General features: G+C 39.3%; 1 protein-coding gene across 1 annotated transcript in view; it reads right to left on the minus strand.

Moving 5' to 3' along the window:
• The window catches only part of NOX3 (NADPH oxidase 3), a 39,144-nt gene extending 18,548 nt beyond the window's left edge, over positions 1-20,596 (minus strand). The window contains exons 1-7 of the mRNA XM_056487688.1: positions 20,552-20,596; positions 19,804-19,899; positions 19,491-19,601; positions 17,686-17,770; positions 8,205-8,350; positions 5,064-5,245; positions 2,246-2,375 (exon numbers count right to left, since the gene is read on the minus strand). Of these exons, the coding sequence (XP_056343663.1) occupies positions 2,246-2,375; positions 5,064-5,245; positions 8,205-8,350; positions 17,686-17,770; positions 19,491-19,601; positions 19,804-19,899; positions 20,552-20,596 (795 nt within the window). The remainder of the gene's footprint in view (positions 1-2,245; positions 2,376-5,063; positions 5,246-8,204; positions 8,351-17,685; positions 17,771-19,490; positions 19,602-19,803; positions 19,900-20,551) is intronic.
• Between the last annotated feature and the right edge of the window lie 2,299 nt (positions 20,597-22,895).

Here is a 22,895-nt window from a genome sequence, read left to right on the forward strand (position 1 = left end):
GCTGAAACATTGACTTTGCTCTGCAAGCTGGGTAACAGGCATTATAAAGAATCTTTTATGAGAAGCTAGCCATAAAATTATGTGGTTTCCTTAGAAAGTGCTAAGAAGATAGAGTGGCAATTTCCTAAGGTTAAGTCTTGAAAATCAAAAAAAAAAAAAAAGAAAAAAAAAGAGCACAATTTAATAATGGGAAGAAGCCAGCATAAGCCAGAAGATTCTCAGCTAAAGCAGAAACTCAATGCATCCGTTGTCCCTAAATACTACAGGTGTCTCTGCTCAGTGGGTAATCTCATGTCTTGAATACATTTGCATATATCAAGGCACAATAATGATGAGATCTGTTTTTCCTCCCTTCCACTTGTGCTACCTGTAAATAAAAGCATGTGACAGGAATGATAAGGTTGCAGGCTACCCTGTGAGAGAGCTCAGCTGGGATTTTAAATGTGCCATCACTCCAGTGCAATGGAGCATTCAATCCAAAATATCTCTTGGCTGGGCTGGGACAATGGGGTATCCACCAGGAGAGCTGGGCTCCTGAGCTACATGGCTCCTGGCTGGCTGATCAGGGCATCAGTATTGTTGCCCAAGCAGTGTTTCCTCCTGTAATGAGAATGAGCTGAGATGGGGCAGTGTGGCTCAGGCAAGGCTGTGAGGACAAAAGTCCAGATGCCTCGGGTGCAAGGGAGGTGCTCCATCATCCTCAGTAGGAGCCAGGCTGGGCTGCATCCCACCTGCTGGAATATGGAGCAAGGGAGCAGGTGTGGTGTGGCTGAGAGAGGGGCTCTGTCCTGGCAGCCTCCCAGGAGCCATGGCCAGTGTGGTGTGCCCTCTGGTCCCTTCACAGTGTCCAGCTGTGCACAAGGCTGTCCCAGCTCCACCACCCCTGCCAGTCCTGCACAAACCATGGCTTCTCAGCCTCTGAGCGAGTCTGTGCTGTTTGTCTGTGGAGTCTAGCAGGTGTCACACCACAGCACATCACACATCCAGCAAGGCACTGTTCATATAGATGATCTATATGCCATATGGTATTATCACAATTCATTTAAAGTAATGTGACTTTACAAGTATGGCCCTGGGTAGGCAGGAAAGTGAGACAAAATAGGCTTAACACGGAGAAGTGGAAATTCTTTCCAGTTAGTTTTATGATAATGAATGTCAAGACATGCTGGTGGAAGCAAGTTTGTGTCTGTATTCATGGTGCATAGCCGTGTATTGATTTTTATGGTGACATTGTAGCTGAAATTTTTAGAGAAGCATTCATTTTCTCATTAATATGCAGGTTGGATAGTGGCTAACAATAGTTTAGTTTAAGAAAAATCTATGTCAGCCATTAAAAGAGCTACCAGACACTGAATGCTAATTTTTCTCCTTTACTTTAGGATTTTCTTTGGTATGTTTTTTTTCTTTTTGGAAGAAACAACAGAAACTTGCATATGAGCAACCTAAATCTTGAGCTGAAAATGTTAAATGATTTTGTTTGTATGCAAGACATCTGACATACTGTACAAGTCTGCTACTTAATTACCCCCTGTGGATTTGCAATCTTGTTCTAGCAAAATCACCCTTCCATGGGATATTTTTTCTGCCTTTTGCCTTTCCTTTTCATAACTGATTGTTTCAAATTCTCTCCTTTTTACCTAACTTAAGACATCAAGACTGGACAGTATGAAGTGTGTGCCCCAAAGCAAGGACATTATTTTCTCTGCACTTTATTCTCCCTTGGTATTTAAATTATCCATTCTAAAGCACTATTAGTTAAGATAATAATATTAATTTGCATCCCTAGCTTTACAGTTCTATTGTATTTTCTGTATCTCTACCCCCATAAGGTTTTCACTTGCAGGCTATCTTTGTGCAATGAGCACATCAAGGATATTGGTGATACTGAATTATTCAAAATAAATGTACACAGCAAATCAGAGAGTGTACAATTTTGATATACATACCCTTCAAAGAGATTGTTAGTTAGTGTTCTGTAACTTCCAGAAATAAAAGTTGCTGTTAATGACACCAAAATTGTATACAATACCCTTCACCTACACGTGTCTGTACTGATTACAGAGGAGATTGGGATCAGTGTCTCAATGCACAGGGACAGGTCATGGAACAGGAATGTGAAACTACTCTCTGAACATGGCACTAAGTGCCAGGCACTGGCATACATTCCAGCCCCCTGCTCCCTGAGACATTTGGCCTCCCAAGAAAAGGCAGTAAGTTACAATCAGAAGACAGACATCGCTCCTACCGCAGGTTTGTTGCCAGCAAACTGTGGCAAGGGGCACTGAGTGACGTTCTCCCATTCCCAGTAGTGATCTTTACAGTAGGTGACATTGTGAAGCAGCAGGCTCTGGGGTGTCTGACCTCGCACGAGCTGACTTAAAACAAAAACATTCATCAATGATGTGCTTCTTCCCAAGGTTCTGAGTCTCTCTAGATTTTGCAGTGGTAATCGAGTGCCAGTTCTGAGATAGATGAAAGTTTGAGAACTGGCCATTTCAAACCTGTTCAAATTACCTCTCCTTTAGTTTTGCAGTGAATTTTTGACTGAAGGTGAGAAGTGTGCTGTAGTATTGGTATCCATCAGTGCAGCTGAAATGGAGAGAGCCCTTGCATAGAAAATATACATTTTACTGTATGTGACAAAATTTGATTTCCAAGTTCTTTGGAGTAGGCTCTCTGACCTCCTCTGTATTTGAGCATCTGCTAGTGTTTAGTAAAGTAATAAAATTTAATAGTGACAGACCTTCTTATTCCTTTACTGCTTTCTAAATGTATTTTTAAAAGCTATGGATATAGTTGGAGGAGTGTAATTAGATGTGTACTTTCTAAACATGCTAAATTCTAGCTTCCTTACTTCTGAGAATGTTAATGATGTGAATTTTAAAAAATATATCAATCCTGACTGTTCAGTTTAAATGGGTTTCACCTGGTGTTGATTATGGGCAGAGAAGAAAGATTTTTATGGGGAAACCCTGTTTGTTTCATATTGTTTCTGAATTGTCCCTTCCATGCTTAGGTTGGCTAAGTTCAGACAAAAAGAAAAGGAGTTAGTTTTGAGTGAGGTTTGTTCAGCCACCTGGGAAGGAGAAAGAAGTGGGAGGTGGATGAACCCTTGGTGTTGGAGTCTTTTTCATTAGCAGGGTATGGCAGGGAGGTGCTGGGGCAGGAGGAAGCTCTGTGGCAGTGCACTCCCAGCCTGGAGCAAGCAGAGTGCTCATTGAAGGGTAGTGATAACTGTTCTGGGGCAGTCTCTGGCTGAGCAGTGCTGCTCAGCTGGCAAGACACAGGCAGCTTACAAAGCCAAAGGTTTTTAAAGTGTTCATAATATTTGTTTGAAGTTAGATTCTGAAAGTTTTGCCAGAGAGGGAGAGGAGGGGGCACTTTAATCAGGCCAGGTTTATAGCATTTGCTTGCAGCTCTGCCTCTGTAAAATGGGACTAATTAATTGGGCCAGCTTCAGGAACACCCAGAGCCAAACTGGATGTGGCAACTCTCAAACCACAAGGAAAGAGGTGGGAAAAGTATCACACCACAAACCATTGTACTGGCCTGTTTCCTGCCTCATGATGACCCCATCCAGGCACCTCCAGAGAACAGGCACCTGCACACACTGCTGTGGGCTAGGAAATTCCACTCTGTCAAAGAATCCTGATCTGTACATTAGTGGTGGGAAATAGTATCTGAATATTTTATGAGATACACATAAAAAGTGTACTATGATCACAAGGACAGGCTGATAGGGTTTTTAGCAACCTGGTCTAGAGGGAAGTGTCCCTTCCCATGGCAGCGAGATTGGAACTAGGTGGTCACTAATGTTCTTTCCAACATAAACAATTCTGTGGTTCTGTGAACACCAAATGACTGTCCCCAGATCTGAAAAGATTAACTACAGCTTGCAGCCATGTGCACATAAGCTAGCCAGCACAAAAAAATCTGTGTTGCAAAGCAATCTTTGTTGAGGGTCTCTCACAGGACATGACTGAGGGCTACCTGGGGCTTAGGACTGGGTCTGGCTTGGTGCTCTGAATGGATCACTTGTTAGCTCTTGGAACACAGCAAGGTGTTCTGTCAGTGTACTTTCACCCCAAACACTGGGTTTGTACCAGGGATTGTACCATGGTATGAGCCAAGCTCAGGGGGTGAGGAAAACCATGAGATTTGCCTCAAAACTGCACATTCTGAATTGAAATGTGAATGCAGATTAACATGAATGCTATCACACAGAAATGAGAAAAGGAAGTGGAGGATAGCTCACAAGGGAGAAGCAGATGATGCCAATGGAGTTGGAAATAGAAGATGGAAATGTCTGCTCTCACTCTGCATTGTCAGAGGATTTATCAGTCCCTGAGCTTCTCAAGGAAGGTCCCACACATCTGTCCCTCACTGTAAGAACTCCAGTCCTCTACTAAGAGGACTGACCTTTCTCTTATGCTGAGAAATGGGGAGACAAACAGCAACCAGGCAGCCATCTCTGCCCATAAAAGCCACTGACTGGGCTAGCATAAGCCTGAGATTTTTGTTACTGTAGACATTTAAGCCTGGCTTGTAGTACAGTACCTAGCACTGCTACTTAGTGTGTCTGTATGGTGAGGAAATTTGGGGTTCTGGTCCTTGTAGAGGAAGGTCAAAATAACTTTACATTTATGGAGTCAGAGAAGAATGGCCACAGAGACACCTTCCATAGGGTAGATGACATGCTGAAAACTCCTCAAGCTTCTACAAGGTCTCTTGCAAAATGCCTTACAAGAGCTATGAGTGTAAGGTCTATCCCTTACTAATTTGAACCCACAAAGTTTTGATTCCTGATCTGTGATGTCCCCAGTTTCCAAGCATGGAAGTTCATTCATTGATAAGGTACAGGTTGTAATGGTAGATGAGTGGCTGAATAAACTGAAGGACGCTTTCATTCCTCAGAAAAGTGATGTATTTTAATTTCAGAATGTTTTCATTTTGTAATCTCATCAAATATCCCAGCAGTTTGTTAGTAGAAAAGCACAGGATTGTAGATCTGGATGGTGTTTCATCTCAAACTGTGTACATATACTGTTTACACAAACACTTACCCCATACCATGGATTATTAAACCAGTGAAGAAAACCACAAAGAGGTGATGGGTGTACCAGAAAACCTCATAGCATGACCTTCTGATGAGCTCAGTGGATGAAGTCATGATCAGAATTAAAGCCACAGTTATCACAACTCCAGTTATTCCAGCTATTGTGGTTAGTACTTGTCCTGTTGTGTTCTAGAATAAAAATACATTATTTTTAGTAGTAGTAGTAGCTATTGTTGTTGTAACTGTTATTTTTATTACTATTTCTATTACTTTTATAGTTATTACTGTTGCTGCTATTGCATGTGAAGCCAAATCTTCAGCACAGGAACAAAACCAGAACAAGACATGGAGGCAAGGAAATCCTTCATTTTACCACAGAACAGCATTAAAAGACATCCCTCTGCTCCATTTCTACTCAGGCTTATTCCAAACAGATATTTAAATTTTTGCTGCCACTGGCTTCAGGAATTGAAAGGAAGAAAATAGGCAGCCTTGTTCATACTTTTATCGATTTTGCTTACTCACACACTTAATGAATATGTGTCACAAATAAAGAAAAATTATTAGAGAAATTAGAAGATTAAACCTAGAAGTCTGGTAAAGAAAACAGCACTGGAAACCAGCTTATTTATGTGAGGGTGATAAAGTGAGGTGCTCAGACACCTTCAACAGTAGAGGTGTGGAACTCTTCTGTGCTTACTTTACTTCAAAGTTTGTGGGGCTGTAGCAGCCCTGAAATGGTACACAAAGATGGCATACTCTCATTTACCTAAAAAACATATCTTGCTTACCTGTTCCTTACATTTATCTGGAAATAAACTGCATAATGCTTTGATTTATTTTTAAAATACATATTTATATTAACATTTGTATACTTGTCAATGATGAAACATTAATATGCTGGGCTGGAACATGCTCCTTCTTGTTCATGACTCACAGATGCCAGCACAGGTCTGGTAAATCTGTCTAAACCCACCAAAATAGACTGAAGTGAGAGTGAAGATATATTTTGAACACAACTGTCAGATGTTGATTGCTGTTATAAAGGGCAAATCGTGAAGAACAGCAGTAAAAATCTCACACACAGGATGAGAATCAAGCTGAATATGCCAACAGAGTGTAAATGAAGTCCCATTTGGCCTACAAAGCATGTATATCTGTTTTCCCAGTGCTGATGCACAGGAATGAAGGAGCTCAGCACATCTTCTGGATCCTGACTAGGTTCTACAGCTTAATACACTAGGAGGGAAAAAAACAACCCTCTATTGTATTTGTAAAGTGCACTCATTTGATATGGAAATCCTGAAGGTTAAAGGAGGATTAAATTCCACAATGCCATTTTTATAGTCACTTTTTACAGTAAAATCATTCTTTCAAATGTTCACTCTTGACAGCCACAGTACATTTTCAAATTGGTACCTTTGAAGAGTGTGTTCAGATCCTATTACATATTAACAGGATTGATCTAGGTGATATTTTGAACATTTCCACTACAGTGGCTAGTTTGGATGTTGAGATGAAAAAAGGCAAAATGTGAAAGACACTTAGTACATTGCTTCAATGGCAATAGGATGAAATTGAAAAGAAAGCCTGAATTGTTGATCTCAGAACTTTCTTCTCTGAATTCTCTGAATTTTGTTTGCTTCCCTTCATAATTTATTAATACTGAGTTTAGCTACTGAGACACAAGTGACTGATAAAAGAAATATAAATATTAGAGGTTAGAGTAAAATCTAGACTGTAAATTGAAAGGTAATGCTTACTGAAAGATGGTAAGCTCCTGCTCAGAGCTGGGAGCTTTGTTCTGCTCCTGGGGAGCACCTCACAGGCATGCAATGGAAATGGTCACTGGGTGTCCTCAAAGACTGGGAAGCTGAGCCCATGGCTTGCTGTCCTGTTCTGATAAACCTGACTGCTCTGTCACCACTGACATGGAGACTTTGGCATTCATACTACTGATTGCATCCATTTCCTTGATTTTCTTCGAATTTGAAATTGTTTACTTGTTGATTTGGAAAGATGAAAAACCCCATGCTATCTAAACTGGAAATGAACTGAGGAAAAGCAGGACAAGCCTCACAGCTTATAAGCACTGTTGAATCCTATTAATGGCTGTCCAGCCATCTTCTCACTCAGTTTCTTGTTTCTTGTTTAAGTGGAGCACATCACTGCTCAAAAGAGACCCCATCCTTATTTCATGCTGACTGTGGGGGCATTTTCTAAAGAACAGAACAATATGCATGGGATTCTCACTGGGGCCACTTCAATCCTGGAATATGTAACTATGAAACAGGATACACAAGGAAACATAAAGCATAAATGTGATGTGTGCTATAACGGAATATATGTTGCTTAACTTTTGCAGCATCCTCTGTATGCTCAGCTTTATGTTATGAATATTATAAGGGAGAGCTTATAATGCTGTTGTGGGTTATCCAAGAAAGTGGACAGGAGGCAGAGTCACTTTTTCCCCCAAAACAAGCATAACCATTTATGGGTTGAGGATTCTAAAGCTCTGCTGGGCTCTGAAGAGCACACTGCACCTCTAGCTTCCCCCTGCACTGCTTCCTGTGTGCAGATACCCTCTGGGTGGTTTTGAAGGTGCTCTAGTAATCCTCTGAGTGGTTTTGAACGTGCTCTAGTAACCCTCTGGGTGGTTTTGCAAGTGCTCTTCCCTGAGCAGCCACACTCAACACATAACAAGGCAGAATCAGCCTCCAGATTGAGAAGGTGCTGCACCACCATGGGGAGAGACAAATAGTAAATGCCAAAGAGTTATTGTGAAGTGTTATTTCAGTTATTTTTCTTTCTGAAAAGAACTTGTGTTTGTTCCATGTATTGATAGTTTAGTTTTGGGGTTTTTTAAAATTCTTTGCAGGTTTATTTAATTGCCTGCTCTTCACAACACTCCTTATCCTCCCCCCACCAGCTGTCTCCTGACAAACTAATTAAAATACTATAGACATTTCTTTGAGCTTAGTAACCTGAAAATTGCAGCTCTGAGTAAGTGTTTTCAGCTGAAATTGAGGTTAACCTTTGGCAGCACCTTCTCGCTCTGGTTAAAAGGCTTTGAAATGCAGTTTTACCGACAAGAGAATCCACAGAGGAAAACTTTTCAGAGGAGGAAACCTAAAATGTGACATCTTACTGTTTCATAGGTCCTGATTGGGTTCAAGTAGCTCTCATTTGGGCTCTTGCCAAGACCAGAAAGTTTATTCCTTAGCCCCCCAGCTTCTTTTGCCTGGCTGGAATGATACCGCTCGATGTTGATGGAGTGGGCAACAATATGGATGGCTGCAGGAGGAAAGAGTGGTGTGAAATTACAGGCACTCTTGTATGTGCCCACAGTGCAGAAGGAACCTCATTATGCACACTGTGAACTGTTTGAAAAGCTCAGGCATAAATTGAGAGTTTTGCATGGATTAAGCTGACAATAAAAAGAGAATTTTATCAACTGCATGTCTAATATGAAGCGACTGCTTCACAGTGGAGAGGACAGGAACAGCTCCAGGGTCAGCTCCCAGGTTTGCAGTCAAGTGCCCTGCAGTCTCCAAAGTCATCAAAGGAGGACCTCTTGAGATTTAATATAAAAGTGCATGCTCTGAATTTAAGTTGTTCAAAATTAGGTAAACTGATTAAAACTCCTATTTTTAATTAATATACTAGGGTGTGCTATGGTTTACCCTTGATACACAGGACACTGTTGACTGGTTTAGGCAGGGACAAGTTCACAACTTGCACTAGAGATGCTTTCAAAATCTGTCCCCTATTAACAAATAGCTGCAGCATTACTTTATGCAGGTGAAGCCTGGGGAAGCCACAGGAGCTATGATTTAGTGGGAGACGAGCAAATTGCAGTGTTAGATCTGATTTGTCCTGACTATCATATATTGCCTCCACTTCTGGCCTTCTCCCAAAAGGTATATGAAATGGTCAGTTGAGAAAAATACCTTAGATTGAAGTAAGAACTTCCCTGTAATTATTTTCTTGGGTGGAAAGAGTATAATTTCAAGAGTGGAAAAGGAAGGATTTTGTTTTATTATTGGCTAACATAGATAAAGTTGTAATCAAGCTAGGTGCAGAGTTTCATTTTTCAATATGAGAGATTCTCAAATCCATTATATGAAAGTTGTAATTAATGCAAGATATTAAATGCCAAAGGATGAAAAAATGACAATGAAAGATAATTGTATGTTTACAGCACAGCTATTTCTAGTTTTTCTAATTAGCTTCCTGTTATAATCTCAGTGATTATCTGTTTCTGTCCCTGACCATTTAAAATACCTTTCCAAAAGGCAGTTTTGTAGTAAACCAAATATGATCTTCTTCCATGAACAGTATTCTCAAAACAATTCTCCTCTCCTCTCCTCTCCTCTCCTCTCCTCTCCTCTCCTCTCCTCTCCTCTCCTCTCCTCTCCTCTCCTCTCCTCTCCTCTCCTCTCCTCTCCTCTCCTCTCCTCTCCTCTCCTCTCCTCTCCTCTCCTCTCCTCTCCTCTCCTCTCCTCTCCTCTCCTCTCCTCTCCTCTCCTCTCCTCTCCTCTCCTCTCCTCTCCTCTCCTCTCCTCTCCTCTCCTCTCCTCCTTTCCTCTTTTTGCCTTTTTCTCCCCTTTTAAAATTTGTGACTATGTGGATAAAAGCAACGTCTTACAATACGAGTCACTGTTTAATCATAGATGTGAACACAAGATTAAATGCACAAGTATTGTTGATCTTTTTTGTGCCTGTCCACTTAGTGGGCTCCCTCACTGTACATGCTGGAGTCCAGCTCCTCTTCAGCACCTGGGCACAGCTGTGTCCATGGGAACGTGAGCTAAAGTAGGATGCTGGCCATGGAAATGGCTAAAGCAGCCCGTGCAAGAAGGTAAAACCTTCCCCCTAACAGCAGGTTATCCCATGTGTCCAAGCAGGAGAGAGGCTATTTTCACCCTGTACTTCTGAGGTGATCCTTCTAGAGCAGTAGATGTGCTGTGGTTGGTTGATTGTCAAGATGCACTTCATTCAAAATGTAATGTTAGCATAGGGACTCCCCCTGCCACTCCTTGACACCTGCTTCACCTCATTGCCTCATGCTTAGATATTCACTGAGAGATGAAAGACCTGTTTTAAAATCCTTGTTACATTAAATTTAAAGTAAGGCTTAAAACCAAATCACGTGTCCTAGTCACTGGGTTGACTGGTTCTTCTCTTTTGAGCTGTCTTCTGATGAAGCCTTAATAAAAATAATTCAATATTTATTGACATAGGCATCCCAAATTAATATCCTGAGCACCCAAACTGCAAAATCAACCTTTCATTTCTCCCGAATCTTTGGCCCAATGAATAATAAATTATTTATACAATCTGGAATAGCTTCAGCAGGATGGAGGCTGAATCCAAATGGGCATGAACTGCAGAGAGATAAAATGAGCCTGGAAATTAGAAGACATATTCAAGCCATCAAAGGAATGAGACTCTAAAATAACCTTTCAACAAATGGGATAACGGGATCAAGCAGTGTAAGCACTTTCAGCCAAAGGTTGGTATTTTATGAGGAGGTGTGTATGGCTGTGAGCACCAGAGGTATGGGCTCAGTGTCCTGGCATGTCCTGCAGTGGTGTTTTGGGTTAGGTGTGCATGGGAAACAACCTTGCACCAGGTGAGAGATGCTTCCTGGAGCCTGTGAGAGTGTGCTCCAGCACCCCGGCAGTGCTGGGACACTGGAAGGAAGCTGACACTGGACCACAAGCAGCAGATGAGATGTGTGGATTTAGACTGTCCAAACCCAAGAGCCCAAGAAGCCTTGAGCTGCTTGGTTTAGGTGGCAGCTGTGTGAGGGCTGTGGCAATCTGTTCCCCAGTGTGCAACTGATGTATAAACACTGTTTGTGTATTTATGTGTAACAGCACATTTAAGAGCTGAGTAGGAAGGGGGGAACTGTTCCTACAAGGGGCTTCTTTCAGAACAGATGTGTTGGCCTGGTGAGGATGTTATCTGATCCAGCTGGAAGGGAATCAAGTCACTGCTTGATGAGGACCTCATTTCTTTGACATCTGAAAGAGCTCACTCATGGTACAAGAGTGTGGGGTAACAGATTGCTGTCTTTGGAAAGTTGTGGAGTTACATGCTGCACATTGTCTGGTATGGGCTAAGGGAAAGAGGAAGGAAAACTTTCAAAGGATGGAAAACCCTCACAATGAGTCTCTAAGTGGATTTCTACTGAGCAGTTTTATTTTGGCATCTACCAGTGATTACTGTAACTTGGGCCTCTTGCCCTCTGTACCCACAGGATGCTCTTTATAACTCTGGTGTGATGTAATTGTCCCCATGGCCTAGGGACCAAGAGAGTTTCACACAGTTAGGACCATAGTGCTGTTTTACCAGAGCCTGCTGCAGTCTGTCAGCTGTAGGTTTTGGATTATCTTTGCTCATTTAGAATTGTGACATTGACTAATTGTGGAGGTTAGAATGTGGGTTCATAGCAAAAAGCACTTTCTCTCTTTCACTTTCACAACAATAGATTTTTTTTTAAAGTGATACTGCAGACTATAAAATATTTGCATGAAATGATAACATTTCTGTTGTTTAGAAAGGTAGAAAATCTCATAATTTCCCCAAAGTGCAAAATTCTACATGATTTGCACAAGTTCTAGTCATGTAAGCAGTGACAGGATACCTAATGCTATCTGGTTAATGCTGGGTGTTGAGAGTGAAATGAGGTGCTAGTTTTCTCCAGACAGAGGTCCACATTTCCTAACAGGGTATTTCTAGACTTGGACAGAAAAAAATAGATTGAATGGATATAGTTTCTTAAGAAGATCTTGAGACTATAGTTGATGAGGAGTACATATTGCAACTTTCCCCTGGAAGAAGAGATCTGATTCTGGCAACCTAGCCTAGTAAGATGTTTCTGCAGCAGATCAGAGGACACCATCTTTTCATCTGCACATTGTTCTGTTTCCCTGTGTTTCTGTCAATGGAAACATCATCATACCTTCTTCTTTGGGATCTACCACACCTTCCCTTCTGGGTGACATTCTCTCCAGCTTTCATATAGAGGATATTACAAATAGAGAAGACTTCCAGGATGAACAGGACAGTTGTTGCTGGTTGTTTTCATTTTCTGCAAGCTATTCTGTGGTAGATGTTAACATACAGAGCATAATGATACATTGAAAAATATTACATTTAAACTTGTGATGTACTGAATATGTTGGTTTACCTGAGTCTCCCATGATCTTATATATTGCCTGGAGGGTTATTAGATTAATACTTCTGATGGGTTTCTTTGTGCTGCTAGCAAAAAATGATGCAATCTAAAAATGAATTATAGCTGGATGGTAAGAGTAAAGTAAAGATCTAATTCCATTTTCAGTGTGGTTCATTTAATGTATAATAGTTGTAGCAGAATAAAAATTCTGGCACTGAACACGTTGCCATTAACTAGAATATTTTACATCCCTAAAGTGCATTTTCTGAAGGTCTTTGCATCTGCAGTATATAGAATTTACTAAGCAATTCCAAAATTGGTATGCAGATTTCTGAAATTTGAACTTACCACTGTTGGTAGTTCTTTCCTCTGCACCACTTATCTAAGTTAACCATGAGGCAAAGTTGAAGGGACTACATGTCAGAATTTTTGGTTCAATTTTTTCCTCATTCTGCATGTCCAAACATAACATATGGAATAAATCACCCAATCCTTTAAACAAAGTTCTTTTTTATAACAGTTCATGAAGACTGAAGGATTTTTGTTGTTTTTAATGACATCTGGAACCTCTGAAACACTTAACATACATTAATTTGTACTTGACCCTGAGATGTTCTATCTAGTCCACCTCTGAGATCAAATAAAAGGCTTTATTGGAAGGAGAGAGGGAGGAAAAGGGTTGCTATTAGATCATGGTGTTTACTGTACATATCCTTAAATACAAAGAGATGTAATTAAATTATCTTGAAAGTATGGTCAATTTAGCTACTCTTACTCAGCCAATTGTGCCTTCAGTGAAGCATGCACAGCTCCCATTGAACTAAACAGACATTTCGTGTGTTTATCTGAGGACAAGATTTCACTCTCTCTTTTTTCTGCATGCCTGTACAGGATAATAATCAAATTGGAGCTTGCTGCTAGCAGTAAAACATTTTGATTAACCAGCCTATCATGATAAAGTCAAAGGGTCAAATCCTGACCTTTCTGCCCACAGCAAAGAGAACAACTTTGCAGGCAGATAACCCAGGCATGGAGAATTCTGCTCCTGACTAAGGCTGGGGTTCTTTTTGCCACCCACTGTCTTGTGTCATTCATAGTAATTCAGAGCCCCTAATTCAGCTTCATGATGTCTTTGTGGACTAACAAGGTGCAGGTTGTTTAAAAATTAAAATGCTGACCACACGTGTGCTAAGAATGGTTATAAACATCAAAGAAGAACATGACTTGAACTATTTTTTATCTTAACTGGAAGTCTGTAATCTTCAATTTAATATTGTTTCCTTCCTAGTACTTGCACTGGATTTAAACAATCTGACTGGGGAAAAAAAAAAAGACATTTCATGGAAGTTTGATTTTCTGTAATTTCTGGAAGTACAACCCTGAGGTATCAGGTAAACTTCTTTTGAAGATAAGCATCTGCTTCTCTGAAAACTTAATCACTTACACAAAAATGTGACTCAGGTCAACCAAAGCCATTTACATAGTTTACCAAAAAGTGGTTGAAAATGGAAAGGTTTCCAGGTATTTTTAGCTATAGATTTTTCAGTGCTTGCCAGAAGCCAAGCACACATGGCATCACCATCTTTCCTTATGCACTTTGCATGTTTTTAAAGAACACATTGCTGAAATTTTTAAGGAGCAGGAACCACCATTTCAAACAGCCTAACTCCAAACAACCTTGCTGTCCTTCCCCTGATTTCCCCTAATTGCTTAAACTTTATTAATATCATAATTCAAAGATTGATGAAGCAAAATGTCTGTATGACCTTTCTGTGAATACCAAAACAATTCAAGTAGTTCCTTTTTTAAGATAAGCCAAACATATCAAAGTGAAGAAAGAAAAATCCCCCCAGTGTTCCCCACTTCAGAAAATGCATGAATGTGCTTTTTTGAGAAGGTAAAATCAGTACAGTAAGAGGTAGGTTTTGTAGAAAACATTATTACTATCTCTTGTAGTGTCTTTAAGTTTCATGCCACTGTGTCTCAGCTGAAAAGTCTCTTTTCCATTACAAAGCACAGAATTATTTGCACTGATCAAACTGAGAGTGCATGAAACTCTGATTTTATTCTAGCAGAGTTACAGGTCTATAAGGAAGATTTATTAGTGGCTGAATAACTCCCAGACAGCTCTTATCACAGACAGGCATGCAGAATGCAGGAAGCCAAACTAAGCAGAATTCCCTTTACTGAATTTTCAATGATGCCCTTGATTATAGATAGCATTGTTTACTCTCTCTCTTTCCTCCAACTTCCCTCTTCCACTAGTCTCTAATTATATCCCTTTATGACTTGACCAATTAAAGCCTGCTCTTGAATTTGTATTAGAGCTGATGAAAAATTAAAGGTACAGATGTACTTTCTTTTTCCAAGGCCAGGCACACCTCAGCTAGCTGCCTGTTAGAAGCCAGACAATACTGATGTTGCACTGACTATTTTTAGCACACCATTAAATAAATATGCTGGAAAAACACCACCTGGCAAACCAGGAGGAATACATGTTACTTTAATAACAAAGAAGTTTACAATTTTATATTGTGAGGCTAAGCTTACTGATCTAATCTCCAAACTGGTTTAACTTCTTGCTGCCACATTTAGTCTATTGATCATACAAGGGTGAACATCCATTTAGCTAAGAATTACTAAATTGCAATAGACTAATAGGAGTTGACTTTGTTTTGGTGTAATAAAAGGCAATATACGTAGTACTAGGATAAATAATGTGTCAGTTGAGATGAAAATGGCATCTATTTACACATCATTTTAACACTGTTAGATTTTATTAAAAAGGATTCAGTGTACTTGTGGGTACCACTCTGAAATGTTGCTTTTCTGTCACAATGTGTTCTGTAGATTTTATTTTCCTGTGAACTTAAAATTGAATTTCAGGCCATTCTTTACGCAAGTCTGACTATAAAGCGATGTAGTGCCAGATGTGATAAATGTTTCTCACTTGATTGTTAAGGAAACAGGAATTCATAGGTTGTCATGCTTTTTTTTATTAGACTTCCCTGTGTTGTGTTTTCTTTCTCAAATATCTCATCAACTATTTTTCCATTTTATATTTTAGCAAAAAAAGAATCAACCAACCTAAATAACAACCAAAAAAACGAACCCTTGATTTCTCTCTAGAGAGTGATTTAAATGAGAATTACATGATCTGCTTTCTGATTTTATAATTATATGATTATATGCTTTCTGTCATTTCACATTGACTTCTGTGTCTTTTTCCTTGAAATTAGTGAAACCATTAAAGTAATCACTTTTCTGATAGAGTTGTACTTCCCTAACTGTCCACATTAATGCACTGGAAAATATTTTAATACTAATGTAAAAACTAAAAATATAAAAGGTTTGACTGTGCAGTTTTGCTTTCTTTTTAGAACATGACCTATTGTACACCAATTAAAGTTGATTAATTTATATTCCTGGGTTGATTTATTAATTAAAGAAGCAATGTTGCACTCTATAGGAGTCTGTTCTGTGGTGAAGCTGAACTCTGATGAATGAGTGGACGTGACAGATAAATAATTCATCATAATACAGGGTAAGATGAATGTTTGCATCCAGTAGCCTTCCCTTAGGAATTCTTTGGCATGACATACAGAAGACAAACTTTAGCTATTGGTTCTGTTGGCAAGCCTGACTTCATATCCTTGTCTCACTGCAGGAGGACATTACCAGCCTGTACACGCAAAAACAGCTCCCTCACACAGACTGAAAAAGATACTGGGACCAGAATCCACCCTGACAGCCTGGGGGTAGAACAGATACCCTGCAATGGCTCATGCTTGCAAATAGCCCTGATTAATTCCTCTGTCTCCTTCCCATTTTCTGAGAGATCTATCTATCTATCTATCTATCTATCTATCTATCTATCTATCTATCCATCCATCCATCCATCCATCCCTATCTATCTCTATCTCTATCTCTATCTCTATCTCTATCTATCTCTATCTCTATCATCTCATCTCTATCTCTATCTCTATCTATCTCTATCTATCTCTATCTATCTCTATCTCATCTCTATCTCTATCTATCTCTATCTCTATCTCTATCTCTATCTCTATCTCTATCTCTATCTCTATCTCTATCTCTATCTCTATCTCTATCTCTATCTCTATCTCTATCTCTATCATCTCTATCTCTATTATCTCTATCTATCTCTATCATCTCTATCTCTATCTCTATCTATCTCTATCTCTATCTCTATCTCTATCTATCTCTATCTCTATCTCTATCTCTATCTCTATCTCTATCTCTATCTCTATCTATCTCTATCTCTATCTCTATCTCTATCTCTATCTCTATCTCTATCTCTATCTCTATCTCTATCTCTATCTCTATCTCTATCATCTCTATCTCTATCTCTATCTCTATCTCTATCTCTATCTCTATCTCTATCTCTATCCTCTCTATCTATCTCTATCTCTATCCTCTCTATCTATCTCTATCTCTATCTCTATCATCTCTATCTCTATCTCTATCTCTATCTCTATCTCTATCTCTATCTCTATCTCTATCTCTATCTCTATCTCTATCTCTATCTATCTCTATCTCTATCTCTATCTCTATCTCTATCTCTATCTCTATCTCTATCTATCTCTATCTCTATCTCTATCTCTATGTCTCTCAGATACCTCTCCATCTCTGTGTACCTGTGTACTCATGTCCTTCTTCACTCTGGCTTTTGTTCATTCCTCTCTGTACATCCTTTTTCCTCAAACTCTCTCCTGTTCCACTCATGTCCTCTGAATCCCTGCAAACTCCAGTTTTCTCCAGATCCTTTTACTACTTAGAAAACAGGAAGATGCCATGTCTTTTTCCCAGCCAGGTGAAAAAACACATCAGTAAGTCACTGGGACCAACAGAATAGATACATTTTTATCTCAAGTTGATGTTTTTCCCTCAAGAGGGCCACCAGCTTCTGGGATCAGTCGCCTACTAAAAATAAGTATCTAGAAATCCATTGTTTTTGAGACAGCTGCCTCTCTCAAATTCAGATTAAATTTATTACCTGGTTGAAAAATTAGTGAAGATGTATTGGTGGGCAGATGTGGTGTCACTCATAAACATCATTTCCTTACAGAATCAGACAGTAATGCTGTCATCTCACCAAACATCTGCCCTCAGGGTTTCAATGGAAGTTATTTACACTAAATTTTAAGAGCTTACAAATTGGCCAGATGAACTAAGTGGAAACTAGTGTTTACTATTCAGATTGAAAGTTTATTTCCTTAACAGTCAAACTCTTTTCAAGCAAAAAACATTACAAATGGTTAATCAGATGGGACTCCTACACACATTTAAAGCTGCAGTCAACAAATGATTGCACTAAAATATCACATCTCAGAGCTGATGGGGATTTCAGCATTAGGCAGAACCACTGTGAAATTCAAAACAGTTCAAAGGCAAAGAAGAGAAAAATAAAACCAAAAAAGCTTACTTGCATTTAACGCTATTCCATAGGCGACCATCTTGTGAAACGTGATGTTTTTGTCAAGCTGTCTCCTCAGTGCTCCTCCACAGTACTTGGTGAAAAAGCAGAACTTGTTTTATATCATTCCTATTGGTGTTTACAACTCACATTTTGGAGAGAAGAATTCAGTACACTTGAAAATGGAATACTGAAGGAATTCGGTGGGAGTTTTGGGTTAGTTTTAGGGCTCAGGTAACTTTCCTGAGCAGCACTCTAGAGTTTCTGAAGCTATTCATCCGAAGTAGGGGCTCATAAAAGAGTTTGATAAAGCTCTGCTGCTCTTAGCTGTGATTTGTGAGTGGTTTATCTGAGCTGACATTAACTCTTTTGCTGGTGTAAGGACACCAGGCTGGGCCAACCCTTTGTGAGCTTAGCATAGCAGAGCTGCAATGCAAACATTGTCTCTGCTTTCAGGAATTGCACAGCCCAGGAGAGTGGGGCTGTCCAGACCTCAGGTGGCTGCATGCTGGTGTGTTACTGAGCCGTGCTCCATTATTGGAAGGGCTTGGCAGCAGTGTGCTCACAGCCAGCTGGGTGCCCCTGCACAAAGCCAAAACTAACACGCTCTGCTGGAGCCCAGACAGCATCATGGGCAGGATTCACTCTCTGAGTGGTGCTGTGGGTGTCTGGATTGCTCATATGACCTGGCATGCATCCATGTTATTTCCCAGCTAATAAGTCCCTTAAAAATCTGGAGCACCACAGGGTGGGCTGTCAATACACAGCACCTCCTTGGAGAGGCACTGGATCCAGCCTGGTGCTGGCCATGCTGGAGCACTCAGATTGCTCTGTGCCATGCTCCTCAAGAGCAGAATATTGTCCAGAAGAGCAAAACACTATCTGTGGGAAGAGTTCCAGTCCTCTGAGCTCTTACTCAGCATCTAAGTGGGCATACATATACTCTGTGTGAATTCACAAACTGATTCAGAAGGCCAGGACACTTTTTCTCTTTTTTTTTTTTTTTTTTTTTTTTTTTTGTAAATGTTCAACCCCTGAACTCAAAAAATTATATAAGTGTTGACTCCCAGCCTAAAGACTGCTTAACATTTAAGCCTAACAATCATAGACACAAAAAATGGCAGAACTGAAATAAGAACCAGCTTACTATAAAAGATCTGTATCTTACCATTTCTAAATTCCTGTTCCTGGAGTCAAGAAGTGATCAGTGATATTTTTACCCAAACATGTGGCATTGGGATAGCTCTGACTATAATAATTCAATGCAAGTTGAAGTTATAGCTAATAGAACTAAAGCCTTAAGTACTTCCTATGCATGATTCCAAGGTTAATGTGAATGCCTCTGTTACAAAAATGCATTTACCACAAATGAAGACCAGAATGGTCTCAGATAGAAGTGTTTAAACATGTTCATTATTATCCTCAGAACATTTTTATCTGTCTGAGCATTTTATTTCTCCAATTTTCACTTTGCAGCTACAGAGAATACACATGATGGATAAGAATTTTCTCCATTTGGCCAAGTGGCATTATTATGTCCCTTTTTTGTAGCTTCTCACTTTTCTCTTCATGACACCATGCTATGCAGCAGCTGCCAAAATCAGTGTTGCATTTAGAGCACTGTGTTAAACAAGTCATTTGTTTCTCTTCAGTCATGAATACTGACAATTTAAATGGTAATAACTAGGCAATAGTGTACAGACTTCTCTATCAAAAATTAAAATTCCTTGGAAAATGTTTGATATGGACAATACTGCTGAACTACAGAAATAAAAAAGACAGGATAATATGGCTATTTGAGAAATTATACTTACAATGCTTGCTCCTCTTAAGAATGAAATAAGGTTTCTACAGACTGGTAACAGGATTAGCATGCAGTTAAAATTAAGGCACGTTGCAGAAGCTCTTGCCCAAGCCAAGGTTGACTGTACATATAACAGCATAAAGAAATTAAATTACAAGCTTGGTAAAGAAAGGGCAAAAGAAAGAAAATACTACATTAAGATACTACTATTCTATGTGAAAATTACTTTTGAAGCATCTAAAGTTTTATGAAGGATGTAAATAAAATCAGACTACAAGTACATTCTTCCCGTTCAGCCCTTTAACAATCAAACTCATACTTACCCCCAGCATAATCCGTGTATAAATGTAAGCATTGGCATCTTCATACCAGTGGAAGGTATCAATAAACAAATAGAAGTTCAGTCCCAGCCACACCAGCTACAAAGCAGAGAGGCTGCAGATTAGTGACATTTACAGTATTTTTTAATGCATATAAAACTGGTTATGGTTATTGCTTTAAGTGAATCTGAGAGATGTTTCAAAATCAGTGTGCAATGCAGTTCTTGATCACAGATGATAGAAATTAAAAATGCCTGCTGGAATGAGGTTGTATTTTAGCACATTCAGTCCTACCCCCAAATCCCCTGTAAAAGATATAAATGATGTTTACTGTGTCATGCTTTTAACCACAGACCTTAACCTGATCTCTAAAAAGGAAATAAATGCTAAAATTTTAAAAACCACAGAAATTGGAGGAATTAAGAGCTAAGGAAATGTCTTTCTCTGCTCCCCATACACAATTGACCAAACTGTCTGAAAATAACTCAGAATATAATTTCAACTAGAATTGCAAACCCCTGCTCCCTGTATCTGAGGACTAAAGTACATGGACTTAAAAACAATTAAAAATAAAACACTAAGACTTTAAATTGTTTTTAAGACTAGTTATAAAAAGGCTGCTGAATATTTTATAGCAAGTTTTACATTAAGCTTGGGAGTATTACTGTAAGCAAACCATAAAATGTCTTTTAAACAAGCTTAAAATATTTATACATATCCAATTAGATTTTTTAATGCTAAAAATACTCACTAATAACAGCACTGAGAGTTTTTCATTCAAAATCCAGCATCCCATCCTGAGTGCCTCTCCCTATGCTAGCAGCAGCTGACTCTTGCCTTTCAGTGTCACCTGAGTTCTCTGTCCATTCCTTGGGCTTTTCTACCAACCTCTTTTGTTTTGAGATTTTAATAAGCACCTACTGGAACCATGAGTTCTCTCTAGGAATTTTCTAATTAAAGACTGCCTGACAAGAACAGATCACTTGAGTGACATACCTCCTGATCTGTGTAAATAAAATGCTGATCATTTTCCAGTCCTTTTTATCTCCAGAGTTATTTCTCAGCAAATGATAGATGCTGTCATTAAATTGTCCTCTTGTACTAGCATGTATTTGGGTGGGGTATTTTTTACTTTCTTTCAATCTTTTGAACAGGGTGCAACATTTCTTCGTGATTTGTCTTGTAATTCAGTAGCAAAGAGCAGCATCCCTGATGTGTTTTCAGTAGGGTCCTGGTGAGGGCACTGCATTTACCCTTGGTTCCCTTTGCCAGAAGCTGTGCAAATTCTGCCTGTAGTAATCTCGTTCTTTCTCTGGTAAAACCATTTCCTTAAGGCTTTCCTGACTTGCCTGTGAAAGAGACTTTTCTGTGACAAAATAACTGAAAATTTCTGAAAGTTGAAATGTTATCAAGCTCAGCTACTTTTTAAACCAGTGCTAATGGCTGTTCATATGAGTTAGCAGAACCATGAGAATGTCATTACAAATGCTTGGAATGCAAACATTTACAAGGGATTTGCTTTGAGCTTTATTTTTCTTGGATGTAAAATTATGTATTATTTAACAAACTTTATGACAAGCCATGTGCAGTAATTGGCCACTGTCCATTATGTAACTTGATATAGGCTGTCCCCACAACCACCCTGTTTTTAGTAGTTCAGGGGCTAACAAGATAGTGAATCTTTCTGTGTTTTTCAGGGGTCAAAAGATGAGGAAATAAGGGAGATGGGAAAAGAATGTGCAGATGGTAAGGAGAAATACTAGTAGGGTCAGATGCCAGTTTTAACTACTTAAAAAAAAAAGAGGGAGAGAAAATCCACTATCTGGATTAGCTGTACTTCAAAGGGAAATGCAGCACTGCGATGTGCAGCTTTGAAGTTCAGCCGATCCAGACAGCAATTTTCTAAACTGAGTTAAAACTGGCATCTGAAATAGATTTTTTTTCGTAGTACAGCAGATTCATATGCTGGTGTAGGCTCCAAAATTTGTCTGGATCAGCAGCTGTACTTCAAAGCAGCACATCTCAGTACAGCATTTGTCTTTGAAGTGCATGTGGTCCAGATGCCAGTCCTCTTAAAGGAGCCAATGAATCAACTGCACTTTAACTTTTGTCTGTTGAAATAGCTAGGCTTTTTCTCATCTATAATGGTAATGTGTGTGGTCTCGAGTATGGCATCTCTTAATAAAAACATAAAGTTAACAGAAAAGCTCTTTATTGCTTCATTTTGTACAAAGGAACTGGTCAACATCATTTTATTGTACTGATTTGCAGTGATCTCAGCCAATTTCTAGCACAAACTATTCAGACAAGACTCAGGAAAGCACATTTTATTGATTAAAGATGTAACAGTATTCCATTTCGTTATTGTTTTATGATTACCATGAGCTACAACTGCCCTAAAAAAAACATAGAAAAATTATTAGAAGGGGTTGATTCCTGAGAGGGGGTAGAAAGCAGTGCTGGCCATGCTGAGTTCCAACACAAGAGACAAGCAACTCTTTCATTAGCTTAAAAGGTCAATTTTTGCATGGAAAGAGGTTTATGAGGTGCTGAATTCTTCCATGTAAGTATCTCAGCATTAATGTCAATGTTTGCACCAATTACTGCTACAGACCTCAATCACAGTTAGTTCTATTCTATTTGACAGCAGCCTCTATCTGAAGTTGTTAGTAATTTTTTCAAAGTACTTTGAACAGTGCTTACCCTTTGCAAGACTAATTACTAGCATAAGACTGCATACACATACCTATACATATTTCATTTTGCTAGGCTATCCTATTTTTGCTATTAGATATGCCTGCCTTGTTTCTCAAAGGCAAAATAATTTCAGTTGGCTCTGAACTCTGCCCTGGCCCTTTCATAGTTTTCCTGTGTTCTATGTCTGTTAGTAACCTGGATTAACTTTATAAGCTTCACTGTGCTACTTACAGAGATGGATGTAGATAAACAAGTGATCTTGAGAGTCAGAGTGCTGTAAGTTTGCAGACCAGCTGAAACCATTTAATTGCTGACTGTATCAGAGGATATGTTTTGTGTTAGACTGTACAAAGTGGTGGCACTGCTGTGCTCTCTAATTTTTACATTACCATAATATT

This window comes from Oenanthe melanoleuca, chromosome 3 (genome assembly GCF_029582105.1).
Source record: "Oenanthe melanoleuca isolate GR-GAL-2019-014 chromosome 3, OMel1.0, whole genome shotgun sequence".
NCBI lineage: Eukaryota > Metazoa > Chordata > Aves > Passeriformes > Muscicapidae > Oenanthe > Oenanthe melanoleuca.